Source organism: Sebastes fasciatus, chromosome 5 (genome assembly GCF_043250625.1).
Source record: "Sebastes fasciatus isolate fSebFas1 chromosome 5, fSebFas1.pri, whole genome shotgun sequence".
NCBI classification, from domain to species: Eukaryota; Metazoa; Chordata; class Actinopteri; order Perciformes; family Sebastidae; genus Sebastes; species Sebastes fasciatus.
The window spans coordinates 35,969,432-35,984,431 of record NC_133799.1 but is presented as its reverse complement, the minus strand read 5'-3'; the positions used below and the strand labels follow the sequence as shown (position 1 = coordinate 35,984,431).

At 41.3% G+C, this 15,000-nt stretch overlaps 2 protein-coding genes across 6 annotated transcripts in view; both read right to left on the bottom strand.

Moving 5' to 3' along the window:
• The window catches only part of sass6 (SAS-6 centriolar assembly protein), a 20,861-nt gene extending 17,732 nt beyond the window's left edge, over positions 1 to 3,129 (bottom strand). The window contains exons 1-4 of the mRNA XM_074636927.1: positions 2,844 to 3,129; positions 635 to 695; positions 349 to 428; positions 128 to 232 (exon numbers count right to left, since the gene is read on the bottom strand). Of these exons, the coding sequence (XP_074493028.1) occupies positions 128 to 232; positions 349 to 428; positions 635 to 695; positions 2,844 to 2,905 (308 nt within the window). The 5' untranslated portion in view covers positions 2,906 to 3,129. The remainder of the gene's footprint in view (positions 1 to 127; positions 233 to 348; positions 429 to 634; positions 696 to 2,843) is intronic.
• A 1,832-nt stretch (positions 3,130 to 4,961) lies between these two features.
• LOC141768540 (nuclear factor 1 C-type-like) overlaps positions 4,962 to 15,000 on the bottom strand; it is an 83,321-nt gene continuing 73,282 nt past the window's right edge. For all 5 annotated transcript variants that reach the window (XM_074636932.1, XM_074636930.1, XM_074636931.1 and 2 more), the window contains one exon: positions 4,962 to 15,000. This exon is cut by the window's right edge and continues 2,696 nt beyond it. The gene's annotated coding sequence lies outside the window, so the exon portion shown is untranslated.

Here is a 15,000-nt window from a genome sequence, read left to right as displayed (position 1 = left end):
CATTTATGTAAAGTAAAATGAATTGGAGTGGAATTATTAGGACTGATATTAATCAATATATGATGTGAAGCTGGGTTTATTTAGCAGAACAGCGTGATGTTGTGTGGTGGTTTGCATTTCTTCGTACCTTGGATTGTCGGACTCTTGCTCAGAGTAGCACAGATTAAGCAGATCAATGAACTTCTGAGGAAATGATGCAAAGTCTATCAGTAGCCCCTGTTGGACTTTTAAACTACACAAACGATAAAAAAGAAAGAAAACATGAGTGAAAGTTAAAGAAAGTCTGTTCATGACATCCTAAATTGAAACAATGAGCACTGTAATTTCTAGAATTCTACCGATCCTTACCTTTGGAAATCTTCTTCTGATATGGAGAGGTTGAAGAGAAAATATGGATCTATATCATCCGTTAGTCTTACTAGAAGATCCTAAAGCAAACAGAAACAACAGAAGGTTAAGTCGCCAGGAAGAAAGCCTGTCTTAAGAACACATGAAGGTTACACTGAAAACTGAAGTGGAAGACATGCTGTAGGTGGAGGCCTCAAAGAGCTGGCTATTATTTCTTCCAATTCGAGGACTACTATAAAACTACAGAGACGACTATTTAAATTGTTTATGCAAAACTCTTACTCACCCTTTTGTGTACTGGACTTGTTGTCAACTGAAGCACAATGGTGACACGGATATTTGCTTTCCTGTAAAATTAAGCAGTTAAAACTGGTAAATTTAATAAACAATCTGGCTTCATTCATTATGTATGATATGTAATATTAGCCAAAAAGAAGATATTATTGGCACAATCAAGTCAAACTGTCCCCCCAGTTATATTGTCCCTAAAACCCGGATTATGCTTATGAGATTAATGTGATTTTTGAACCTGGACTCTATTTCCCCATGTTTTTGTGTCTAATAGGGACAACAATTTCTGAAACTGGTCCGGTATTGAGGGAGAGTGCTGTAGCCTGTCAACAACGGTGGAATAGTGGAATACATCCATGGTGGAAAGAGGCAGAGCTTGTTGTGTTGGAGTACAGAAAGCGCAGCTTAATGTTATCTAAAAGATTTATAATGTCATGGCTGAATATTTCGATGATTTCCACAATGTGGAGGAGGCCTTTGAATTCGATGTTCCGCCCGTATTTATTTGAGCCAGAGTATACGGATATTCTCCTTGAGCGGGAGTTGGACACAATAACAACCAGACCGGATCAAGAGAAAGGTGAGAAAAAGGTTTTATTTCTCTGTTGGGTACTTTCCATAATGTTGTCAGACACTTCTAATAACAATCTGAGCCTGTCAGTGGCAAAAACAAGCACTTTTAGTGAACATAAAGTTACATTGACGCTGCTCACTTGCCATCGCAGCTCGTTTTGCATCTGCCGGTTACAGTGTCCTTCCTCAATACTGGACCACTTTCAGAAATTTTTGTCCCTATTAGTCACACAAAAAGATGGGAAAATAGGGTCCAGGTAGAAAACCACCAAAGTCACTCTTTATACATACATCTGTGTACTGCACAGGGTTGAAAATGTACTTTCTTTTGGTCCACCTGCCACTGTGGCTGTTGGATCCAACATCTACAAGCCATTCAATAGATACCATTGTGTTTTGGGTTGGTGAGTGAAGCTAATCTAGCAGAGAAGCAGACACTTGCATATTTTACCAGCTGGTGCTAATTTCCAGTGCGGGTACTGCTCAATACATTATATACATACACACTATACTGCTACTTACTGTTACTACCATCTATTATTCACTGAAGTATCGCAGGTTCATAAGCTGCAAGTACATTACCGCACACCTTATACATACAAGCAGGGTCTGAAATTAAGTTTTTTCCTCACGTGCCACTGTGGCAGGTCACTGAACATTTCTACTAGCCACACAATTTTTTTGTCTGCCACTTCTGAAATCTATGTAGAACGCTTTAGAATCATAAACACTAGGACTGTGTATTGGCAATAGCAGAAAAAGTAAAAGAAAATCAAACTTTTTTTATGCAGAATATCAGAATAGTAGGATCTGCATTTGTATTTCTCTTTGCAAATAAAATAAAGTATTGACTGAGTTAATATTTGCTTGTAAACTATTAATTAGAAATCAATACAGGGTTTTTGAGAATCGACACAGTATCACAAAACATAATATTGCAATACTCCATATTTTCGATATTTTCTTCCACCCCTAGTAAACACTGAGTCAGTGGTAACAGACAGTAGAAATATGGATCATGTAACCTTAATCACTGACTATTTTTAATTTAGAAATTGTTTAAAAAAAAAAAAATGAATATAAGGAACTTACTAAGTGTCATATAGCACAGCAGTACACAGGTTGGAATAAGGATTTGTCCTCATTCACACTCAGTCTGTGAAGCTAACATCAGCAGCTGAGGTGCATTCAATGGTTGTCGGTCATTACAAGCTTTAGTGTCAGACATCACCTCATTTATCACTATTACAGCAGATGACAACATCCTCCACGTAGCTGTCATACACTCAGTGGAGTTGTAATGAACTCATGTCATGTTCTACACATGCTTGTTTGAGCGTCTGTATTCAATAATGAAAATAAAAAAAACACCAAATTCATTATTTCCGGAGAGTTTGACTATCGTTAGTTAGTGAGCTGTGAGCTAGCTAACTGAGTGCTAGCCGTGTATCTATCTGACGTCATTACTGTTGATGTAACGTCAGTTAAAGTAACGCTGAGTTACATGTTACACCAGCGACAGCCTGAGAGGCTCCTCTCTACATTCATATTCTCTCTTTTATCTCCAGCATATACACTCTGCCCTGGTGTGTTGTTATCTAGCTATGTGATGTTAGAGCAGGTAGTCTCACCTCTCCTCACAGTCTCTGCACCTCACGGTCACCTGTAACCCTCTGCTGAACAGCTCCTCCATGGTGTCGAGTCTCACACTAGACCGGTCTGTAGCTGCGGTAGTGAGCTGACTCGTTGGTAAACCGGTTGAAACACGTTAAAGAAGCGGTCAACACCGAGAGACGTTGTCTTCCATCACACGGAGCCTTCAGACTTTAGTTGTTATTCATTCACTAGTTTTAATTTTGGCGCTTTTCAGCCGCCAACTGAAATCACCCTGGAAACGGAAACGGAATTATCTTCTTCTTCTTCTTTAGTGTTTATTGGCGGTTCGGCAAACCATCTTAAAGGTGCATTACCGCCACCTACTGGACTTGAGGAGTGGAGCAGTAGATTGGCAGGAAAATCATTTTAATAAAAATAAAACAAAATAAAATAAAAATAAATAATTAATAATGATAAAAATTATAATAACTAACTAAAATAAAATAAAATAATAATACTAATAATTCAATTCTCTCCATTATTCCTGTTGCCCTTAAGTAATTAATTAGAAGATTGTGTACTTTCTTAGATATCTTTCCTAGCAGATTCCCCATTGTAATATTTCCATCATCTGATAGCATTCCCTTCTTTCTTCGTCATATTTGTTGCACTCTATACGAACATGCTTGACAGTTTCCTGTTTATTGCAGTGTGTTTAATCCTGATAGGCGGCCACAGTGAGAAGGAGAGGGAGAGAGTTGAGGGAGGGAGTGTAGAGTTTGCGGTAAGCAGTTATGGGCCCATCTGAAGTTCACAACATTTTTTAATAAGGAATTCAGCATCATTGATATTGTGACTTAATGCACGGTAAGTTATAAATTAACAACAATGTATCACTCATAGTTTTATAACTGAATCCCTTTTCCCTCCCAGACATATCCCAGTATCTGGCAGATGGGCCAAAACAGCATACTTGCCAAGCCTCCGATTTTCCTGGAAGACTCCCGTTTTTCATTGCCCACTTCCGGTTTCCTCCCAATTTATGTCAAATTTACTTTTTTTAACTTGTTTCTGGCACTGTACAGCATGTATAATCCTAAAAAAGGGACAGCAGGGGCAAAACAATTTATTATAACTGCTGAATATTAGTTTATGCTAGATATTCACACAAAGTTTATGCCAATTCAATGCAACAGCATTTTTATGTTAAACATCTAATTTTACCTTTAAATCTCAGGAAAAAAGACTGAATAATTCGCCCCAATTGGCATAAACTTTGCGTGTGATTTAGTGTGTTTTCACTATAATTCCATCCATAAGTAACACAATGACAGAATGTATCAGATGGGGGGGCCCTGGGACAAAATCTGATCTAATTTGTGTCAGTTTAGGGGTCCTTGACGTTAAAAAGTTTGGGAACCACTGGGCAAAACTACATTGGCTGGCCCAACTGGTTTGAATGGGAGTTTAAATGGGATGCCATGGCCCGCTCAGTTGTCAAGCCACCATCACTGAGTCTTATAAAACAAATGACCACTAATTAGTAACCCTTCTGGTGTCAGAAAGGTTTCCATGCATGAATCATGTCCCTTGGGTTAGGGTTTCTTACCAAAGAAAAAGGTTTCAATATGAATATACGTGTGCCACCTTTAGCTCTTCCTGAAAAAAACACGTAGCCCAGTCGTTCATTTGAATGAGGCCAGTCTCGGCGGGTGCAGCTGCGGGTGCTAACGCAGAGGACTCTGGCAAAGAGATGCAGGGTCGTCTGGCAAAAACGTGACATCCTCCGGCAAGGCACTGCGTTGTCCAATCAAATACATGAAGTGTATATTTCTGGTAGATTACTTTGTAACATAAACACTGTATTTCTACATTTTACCTCGCGACTGACTCTCCAGAGTTGTAAAATCTTGTCCATCCATAATCCATAAACCTTCAAACTCACGGACCCTATGACTCAAACTGGCCTTGCTCGATCATATTTCCCACCTGTACCTGGAACAACACGGCCACACCGATGCAGCCCTCACGTGTTGTTTTAATGCAGGGCTGTTTTTCTGTCTGATCTCCCACTAAGAGTACAGGCAAGTCTCCAGTCACATGATGTAAGCAGATAGGAATAAAATGGACAAACAGGAGGTCTGTTGGCGGAGTTGTGGTATAGCTTGTTTATTAATGGTATATTTTTGCATAGGGAAACATACTTATTTCCAGTAATGAATTCATCAGCATTCGCTGATAGCAATGGCTAAATATGGTTATAATGACATATTATCAAAGATGTTAATATCCCCCACAGCAGAATAACATTAGGTCAGAAACACCGGTTCAGACAGCTGTCACTCAAACTAGGAGACATTCAAACAGGAACAGAAAGTCCAACCTTGAACAGAGAGTTGTCAGTCCATCACTTCAGTTGAGGTGGCCATGAGAAGACGCAACTATGCCACGGAGTTGACATCGTTTCCCGTCCCTGTCTAAATGCAGTCGAAGAGGAACAGTTCACATCATGCAAATAAAGGCTGATTATTGACATAAGCTTCAGCTGAAAAACATCCAAAGGAAAAACAGTACTTAAAGCTCTTGTTAAAGCTGCTACAAACTACATCCAGTCCAGAGCAGCAGCCCTTTTCACAGTCAGGCCAGGGTTAATAATATCAGCACTCCCAATCTGGAACATTAGAAACACAACTGGCCTCTACCTCATCTATTATTTTCTTATATTGGGATACCAAGTCATGTATTATTGCGAGTTTATGATTGGCCTCCTGATCCCTGTTTGTGTCAGTCAAATCAGTGGCTATGCAATCGATCCAAGTACGATTTAACCCACTTTTTGTCAAATTCTTAAGTCATTTTACCATTATATATGACTTTGATGAAACAAGTGTAGCAAACTATGTAAGGGATAATGTACAGCGAGCTGGTCATTGTTGTTATTTCACAATAATGACCGGCTCGCCGTACATTATCCCGCTTATTACACGGCTGCTTACCTAAGATATCAATAATTTGACACAAAAACGGTCCTCCAGAGCTGCGCCCACAGCAACAATCTGTTATACATAGCAACGGTCTGCTATAAAGAAATAGGCCTAACAGACCGTAGAACGCCATGATTGACCAATCAGAATGGTGTATTCAACAGAGCCGTGTAATAAGGTATGATAATGCACTCTCTTGTGTTCAACTATAGAAAATAATAGACTCTGCTTCGCCTCAAGCCTGTCTATTGTTTTGAGGTATTGGGGGGAACTCGTCATATATATTGTTGATTACCAAAGAGTTGGTGTTGTTATCCCATATATATATACTGTCCTGATGTACAGCTGATGTGAAAAGGACTGTGGTCTGTGTGGACTGTAGTCATGCAATAACTGATGAAAGCTGTTCATGCCTATGCTCTCTCTGATGTAAGGGATATATATCTGGAAGCAAGCAAAGCAGTCCTTTACTATAATATCTGAAAAGTTATGAGAAACAAACAAAAAAAAAATCCTTAAAATATGAGACTGCATCAAAATGTTCTCTGAGAAACAACTCTTTCGTTCGTTACAAACTGTCTTCAGCACAAGGAGTATATACGGTGTGCAGAAGCAACGTACCCGCAGATACAGAAAGGAATCTATATGGCATCACTGTTTACAGGAAAACTCTACAAAATTGGATTTTCAGTAACTACATGTAAGAGAGGTTTTTCCAGCTGCTGTGAGTCTGAATTACAGAAAGGGGTTCTGAAGGGCCGTTAAAAAATACAGTTCAATTAAGAAACAGCAAAACATGTATTGGAGTTACAAGGTTTTTCAGGCAACAGCAGCAGTAGGGTGGAGTGTTGAATACCATTAGTAGTTTATAGAAAAGAGCCCTCTATGAAAACGGTTTAGATTCTTCCTCACGTTCTTCCTCACGCAGCATTCAGCTACAGATGTGATCGACTGCAGCTGCTAACAAACAGGAGTCACCACCAGCAGTACTACTGTTCAGTTACAACACTAACCAGAACCATAACCCGCCAATCAAGAACAGTTAGGATTCTTCTGATATGATGCATCTTAACAGGAGTCGCCCAGAAACATCGTTTGGTTATTCTCTGCTAACAGTGCTAACAGTGGTCAGAACAGCACTTGGTTTGTACCATAGAGCAAAGACAAATCTAGAGGGAACTTAACACCAAAAACCTATCCCCAATGAATAACCACATGTTACTCGACACATTTAAAAAGACCTCTGCACAATGTACTTTTATACAAAGTGACCATCAGTTACTACATCCTACAGTGCATATTTCCATTAAAGTACAGCAGAATTTTCAGATTTTCAACCTGCCAATCAGGGCAAAACTATAATCAGGACAGCTTAGCAGCTTCTACACAAGTTTAACACACCATCCAGTGGATCCTTTATTAACACTGGGGATACTGGCAACTGCATGGGACACGCTGGCTCCATAACGTTGTGGTAGTAACAGTAAACCGGAAGGTAGACTAAATCCCAGTCTAGTTCCCAACTTGTATGGCTAATGAATGCATAGTTAACTAATAGCTCCTGAATAATCAATTACGGATTGTAAAGTGGATAATAATGAATCGGTATGGTAGGACTTGTTCCTACAGTAGGTAGATACTTAACAAATTGTTGAAACAACGCTGAGTCAAAGGCTCAGTATAGTACATAACCACTAACTAAATGCTGCTATTGTTTTCACCTTGTGAGTCTGTGTGTGTGAGTCATCACGGCTACATGTGGTCCTGGAGACGCCGACTGTATCGTAGCGGGAACTACCAACAGAAGCAGTCAGACTACTTTGCCAGGTGTTTATATTTCTGTGGACAGATGTTGTGACCGTGATTGCATCACAACATCTGTATGTTTAAAAAACTTTACTTTTAGGTGTGTAGTTAAGATCAAAATGAAGATGGGTGTGGTCCGAGGGGCAAGGGTGTCGGAAGAAGGCGGTTGGGGGTGGGGGGGTGGCGAGGGGTTAGGAAGTGGAGAAGTTATGTAGTGCATTATACTGAGTTGTTATTTGGCACACACACATTGTTTACCAGTTAATATGAAATATAGAATTAAGTATTAGTATAAATGAGCAACGATAGCTAGGCACCGTCCATTTTCCTTCTTTCCCCAAAGTACCAATCACAGTTCAGCATCGCTTTGGGCTAATGCTTCAACTGCCAACTGCCAACATTAACGCAATCCATCTCTCGGAGGTCATAGGGGGCTCAGTTTTACATATTTATATATATATATACATATGTATACATATGTATATATAGATATGAAACCAGTATCAGGTCATACTAGCTTGTCGCGAAGTAGGCTGAATAACGCTCCTAACATACGCTAAATTTTGGCGAGGAAAAACTGGCATGTTCATTTCAAAAGGGGTCCCTTGACCTCTGACCTCCAGATATGTGAATGTAAATGGGTTCTCTGGGTACCCACGAGTCTCCCCTTTACAGACATGCCCACTTTATGATAATCACATGCAGTTTTGGGGGCAAGTCATAGTCAAGTCAGCACACTGACACACGACAGCTGTTGTTGCCTGTTGGGCTGCAGTTTGCCATGTTATGATTTCAGCATATTGTTTTATGCTAAATGCAGTACCTGTGAGGGTTTCTGGACAATATCTGTCATTGTTTTGTGTTGTTTATTGATTTCCAATAATAAATATGTACATACATTTGCATAAAGCAAGCATATTTGTCCAATTCCATGTTGATAAGAGTATTACATACTTGACAAATCTCCCTTTAAAGGTTCATTTTGAACTGATAAAAATGTGCGATTAATTTGCAATTAATCGCGATTATATATTTTAATTGATGGACAGCCCTATTATTAACGTACAAAGCATACAATTAATATGCTCCCCTCAAAGCCATCAGACTCCACTGACAGAAACATTAATTTTACCTCGCTTATCATTTAAACACACTTCATTCAAACTGGACAGAAACAAAATAAAACTCAAAACCGTCCTCGTTAGTCTTTCCACTGTAACATTTTCGCTGTTTATATATATATGTATTCAACAGAGCAACAAGTCATGATCTAATGGTGTCTTCTAAGTAACAATGACAAAAATGGTCATTAATGGTGAATTAATGACCAAGTAATGATGCATTTCAAGTGGGGCAACCCGAAAGTCGAGTGCATCCACCACGCAAATACCCCGAGCAGCCAGTCTACCCTGTTTGCTGCATGTCGTTCCCCTCCTCTCTTTATTCCTGTCTCTCTGTCCCAAAAAAAAAGATGCGTTCCACGTAACAACTCAGCATGATGCAACAAAGTATTATACAGTTCCTAATATGTGTGTTTTAATAATGTATTGATCAGTTCTATGTTGTCAGCAGCAGGCCTTTTTTCACAGTAGATCTTTTGACTTGTCATAGCAGGAATATCACAAGTGTTATTGAGAACATTAACAACGGCTCCCAGCCAAGACAGTGAGCCGCATGCACAATACCGGGACCCTGAAACTGAAGCAGCTAAATGGAATTCAGCCGTTGTTCATTTTAGAATGGTGCCTTCAAATTAAACTCATGAGCTTGTGTTTACAACGCGGGAAGTCGTTTACACGATATGCTTGGCGCTCAAGTGGTTAAGTCCTGAGAACACCTCGCTGCTAAGCAACGACAATATTAACGTTACTGTCGGCGTCTAGAAGCCACAGACGCAGAGATATATTAACTTATTATGTACCGAAACATGAACTTCCAAGGCCTCCGCCATTTCTGACAACGTCAACGAACACGTCACAACTCGTGAACTCTTTGAGAAACGTTCCACTTACGAGGTCGTGAATACCACAAGGGGGGGGGGGGGCGTTCATATGGACTCTTAGCGTGAACACGGTAAACACGACCCCATTTGAAGGCACCATTAGTTACACCTAATGAGTTTGAACTGTGACATGCCAAAATGTCTTCTGTGAGGTCAGTAAGCTGAGCTAAAGATAAAACCGATAAAGGACCTCATCGCTGGATCGCCACTGCTAACGCTTCGACGCGATTCAGGAAATAAATGTTAACTAATCATTAATTAGCATTAAGTTGCCGATTTGTTCCATACTCTGTCTCTTTGGTAACCTTTTTTGTGAGGCGGCATCACCGCACTTTTAGCTGCTTCAGGAAGGTGACAGCCTTTTTCTAGTGCAACCCCCTGAAAGGAGGCGAAACTGGGACACAGCTTTAGTCCCTGAACGTAACCCCACCAACCACGACTCCACTGAACATTATCTACAGTCTCTATAGTTTCCTCTAGATGTTCTTCGACTCTTTGGGTTATTTTTATGGCTTGTTACCCTGCTAGTACTGAGCACCAACCCCCCGGGGCTGGAGTGTGTCACACGACCATGCAGTGTTTGAACACAACACACACTGCACAAAGCACAGCGTAGAAAATAACACAAAACTAGCAGTAAAATGATAGGCACTGCTTGTTGAGATCCGTTTTCCATGCCGTTTACCTGCTGGTATATTTGAACAGAGCAGAGAAAGTGATACGTTTGCATAACGACGTTGTTTGACCCCGAGGAGAGCACGATGTCTGAGCATGAGAGGCTGAGCTGATGTGTACTACTTTCTCACACGTTATTCTACCACACTGTCCACTGGAGGTGGGGAACCTCCCTGCTGGTACTCATGTCTCTGTTTCTCCAGCCATCTCCTGTAGGTGATACACTGACTATGGATAAGTAGCTCATACAACCCCCACTGAGAAACACCCAAACTATCCCTTTAAGGTTTAGAATTTGCACTCCAGGTAGAGCTTCTGGTAGACGATGTGAAGCAGTGGTACGATTCCTAAAGTACAACGTGCAACTTCATCAGCTGGAGGGGAAACAACCGCAAAGCCACTGCAGTATAACATACATAACCTTTGCATATCTTACAGTATTATTTTCCTTTGAGTGAGAGAGGTGATTTAAATGTTTAGCGTAGCTGAATTGGGTCGTACAGTCGGCTGTTATACTGAACCGGTTTTGGTGTTATTGTGTCCACCCGCCCCCCCTTAAATTTTAACTAACTTTCGTTGTCCTTCATTCTGTCCTGCCTGACTCCAATCTAAAAGTGACTTATCGTTTCCTGACTGAGGACCCAGAGGTTCCTGTTGTGCATTTGCTAACAGGCAGTAATAGCCTGTATCCTGCTGCCATGTTGAGTACCACGGTCCAGCTTCATACCTGGTGCTGCTGGTTACACAGTTCTGGATGTATCGCCATGGTCATATTATTTAGGACATTATTACAGCCAAAATATCTTTGATTGAAAGAGGGAGCGCGAACATTAACTTGTAATTACTACTTGGCCTTGTATCCATGAATCTCGGTCTTCAGTAGTGAACTATTAGCTCTGGTTCTGAACAAATAACATTGAAGTTTCAGGTATGTAGCTGGAAGAACAGCGCCACCATGTGGTCATTCACAAAGCACTTCTCACTTTGGCTTATAATATTTATGACAGAAGAGACCCCCCGTTGTACAGCTCCCATTCAAAGCCCCAATATTATCCTAAAAACGTTGCTATCAGCGTGACATCCATCGGCTCCAACCCTACTTGAATCTGAACCAGTGTTGGATTTTTCTACTGTTATTAAAATAGGTCATTGTGCAGCCTTAGCGGAGATATGAATTCTAGTTCACTACACCTTAACGTGACTTCCAAGATTGTCTCTCTCTTCCACAACAATCAACCGTTCATCATCCCTCACATGGATAAACTTCACTAGCAGCCCACCCACAATTTCCCCCATTTCATGGGTCCCTTTACTCTGCGGCTCAGCCACCAGAGAGCCAAAATAAAATGCGACAAACACAACAGACTTCAACATTCTATACATCCTTTTTTATGACTGGTAAGTCCATGTTGTACATATTTATACACACACACTGTTGTGTTTAAAGCTATAATGCTACAAGCAACGTAATAATAACAACTCAATAAAAATAACCTAAAAGCCGAGTTAAGTAAGAATAGTGTCGAGTGCATGCATCCATATAAAACTCAGATTTGTAGTATGTTGTCACATGATTGGTCACGTGGTCAAAGTCATGGTACGGGCAAAGGGACGGTGTTGTAGTGGTCAGTCAGTCAGAGAGCTGCTGAACCTGTTGAACATGTTTCCATTAGATGGGATCGTTGGCTAAATGCCTGACAAAATATTCACAATATAGTATCAGATACTTTTTCCCTGCAATAAATACTATCAATGTGTGTGTGTGCATGTATTTCATACTTGATATTAAAACAGGGTGACAGAGCTGAAAATGGCTTTTGTTTGTATTGTGAACATTTAGGCAGGACCGTCTACAGATCCAAGGTAGCCGTGATGTGGTCTACGATAGTGTTTCACTCACAACACGCTGGGGTCCACATTTTGGGACAACACACGTCTAGTTCATTTTCAACACCGTGTCACACACAGCAACACTGTCAATGCCCACACACACACACACACACACACACCTATCAGCCAACATGTCAGCTTTAAACAGCTGAGCTGCTGAACCAGATCAGCTCTATGAGTGCAACCAACACCTGCTTATGGCTGAGGGGGGGGGATGGCTTTGAAAAATCAACACTTAAAGGAACAGTCCAACATTTTGGGCGCTACAGTTCTTTTTTCTAGTTTTACTCAGAATAAGATGACAAACACATCTATGTGTCCAGTTGGTTCCTGACCTCGGAAAACCAAAATCATCTTAACTCAACGTCCACTTTTTATCTTCGTGCACGAGTTTGCTCAGCTGTCATGGGGGGATGATTCGCTCGTAACATGATCAAAGTATAGAACTTCGGTCATATGATACCAGCCCGGTTGCACCGTGGATGTATAAAGAGAACAGGATCCAGCGTTGGAGGCGTGGCCCCATTCATTCCTATGAAAGTTGCTCAGTGGAGCATGAAGCCTAAATGGCTCGACTTCCGTCTGGAAAAGTACCCGGATCTTGGGCACATGGAACATGCGCAGTAGCGTCCGCTCGGTCACATGACTCGGTCACAGAGTCCTAACGTCACGCCGTCGTCACGGCTTGCGCTCCAGCTCTCGGTCTGGGTCTGACTCACATGAACGGAGGAAGGGAAATAACTCTGGATTCAGCTATTAGTGCGTTTTACAACTTTAAAAACTTATTTTTTTAAATAAGAGCTATTAGAGTGTTCATACTGGGGAGTTTATTTACCTAAAAAAAGATTATCCTCTGAGTTACGGACGTCTCTTTCCCAATGTAAGTCTATGGGAAAAAGTCTTTTTGGGCCGAATGGTATCACGTGACGGACACAGAAGTTGTAGTACCGCCGTTTGGCCACTATGAAAGTTGGGATCAACGACCGGCGCTCTTCCTGGGGGCTTGGGTTGCACTAAATGGCGTATGAATGACACGGTAATTCGCAGGTCATTTTGCGTGCAATAAGAACACCTTTCTAACTTTGGCGTGGCGTGTGTACACCATGTAGTCTGTACTGACTGCAAAGTAACAAACACAGGACTTTTAACCAGGAGACCAATGTTCGTGTCCAAAAGATTATTATTTTGAAGTTACGTTAGTGACGTGTTTTTTAGTGATGTTTGTGATGTATATTCCGCACTTCTGTTACGTTGTTTCCGTACATATTTTCCGTACTTATTTTAAGCCCATCCATGGTGTATTTCTTAAACCTAAGTGGTTTTGTTGCCTAAACCTAACTTCGTCCGTTAGAGTAGTTTTGTTGCGCGGCTTAAAAATGACACGTGAACAGAGGCGTACAAGTAGCATTGGAAAGGGATAAAATGGCTAAAACTTGTTATCATACTGGCCGTCGGTGAACGTACGTGCTAACTGGCCATCGGCTGTAGTCTTTGCGGTGTGTTCAAATGCAACGTTTTCACCAAGACAAAGGCGACGTGAGGCGACGCAACAGTCGTCCTTCATCGTCTCTAGTTCACTGATGTCGGCTTGGTGTGTCTGGGCCTCAATCAGCTGATGAAACCTGTGAGATGTGGTTGAACGCAGTGGACAAAGGTAGTAAATGGACCTTGAGTTCAGATAATAGGGGTAATGGTTGGGATGTGTTTATCTCTGCGAAGCTAAGCTTAACATGTCTATACTGTGTGTACGCTACTGGACGGCGGGATGAACGAGATATCGTCCTTCTCATGTGACTTTGAGTACGACGGCAAACAACTGTAATTCCCAAAATGTCAGACTTTTTCTTCCACTGTAATAAATGTGCTGTCTTTAGTCGGATGGTGGCAGAGGGTAAGCCTCTGCTGAAGCTAAGGAAAGCTCGCAGTTCATCCACTGCGGCTGTTTAACCTAAAACTGTGTACCCGCTACACTGGTTAATGTCAAGCAATCACACATGCAGCTTTTTTTGTCGTTGTTTTTTTTAAGTGCTACCAGCTGTACCATGAAAAGTATATCACTTTCCCATAATGTATTATTGTTCTTTAACTAAAGGCAAGGCACATAATGTGTTTTATGAAATATCGTGCAAAATAGAAGTTTAATAACAGGGCTATTATTCAAATCTAAAGAAATAGACAGCCCTTCAATCCACTGCTGTCTGATGTAATACAGAGTACAGAGGGAGGAAGGGGAGGAAGAGGAGGAGGAGGACAGAGAGGGAGAGGTATCATCAGTTTGAGCCATGCATTCATTAGGTCAACACAGCGACCGGGGCAGCACCATGCAGTATACATCAGCTTTAAGCCAACTTTAACCAAACCTTAAACCTCGCCCTACCAAAACCCAGCACCTTCGGTATAAAATCTGAACCCCTAGTAGACACAGACACTTAACCCCGAACCCTGGGAAAGGAAAAGGAAAAGACACCTGTGATCAGAATGAATGCAAACCGAATTTTAGACGCGGCCCGACTGCGTGCTGAGTCGACGGAAACGCTGCTAATTCTAGGCAGCGCAATATTACGCGGAGATGCTAAAAAACACTTATTCCATTACAGTTTGACGCAAACATTTAAAAAGAAACAAAGAGACGAAAAAAAGGGGAAAAAATAGTAGTAGAGTAAAATAGAGACCGAACCGTTTCCGGTGAGTCTGAGCTGTCATCCAAACACACAGCCAGTCTTAGCACACATGGCTGGTGCGTACGTTGCCAGCTAGTGAGGCTGTGTACAGCTGGTTCACTGGTTGTGACCTCACCACGCACTCTGAATGTTACTGTGAACCTCAGTCGAAACA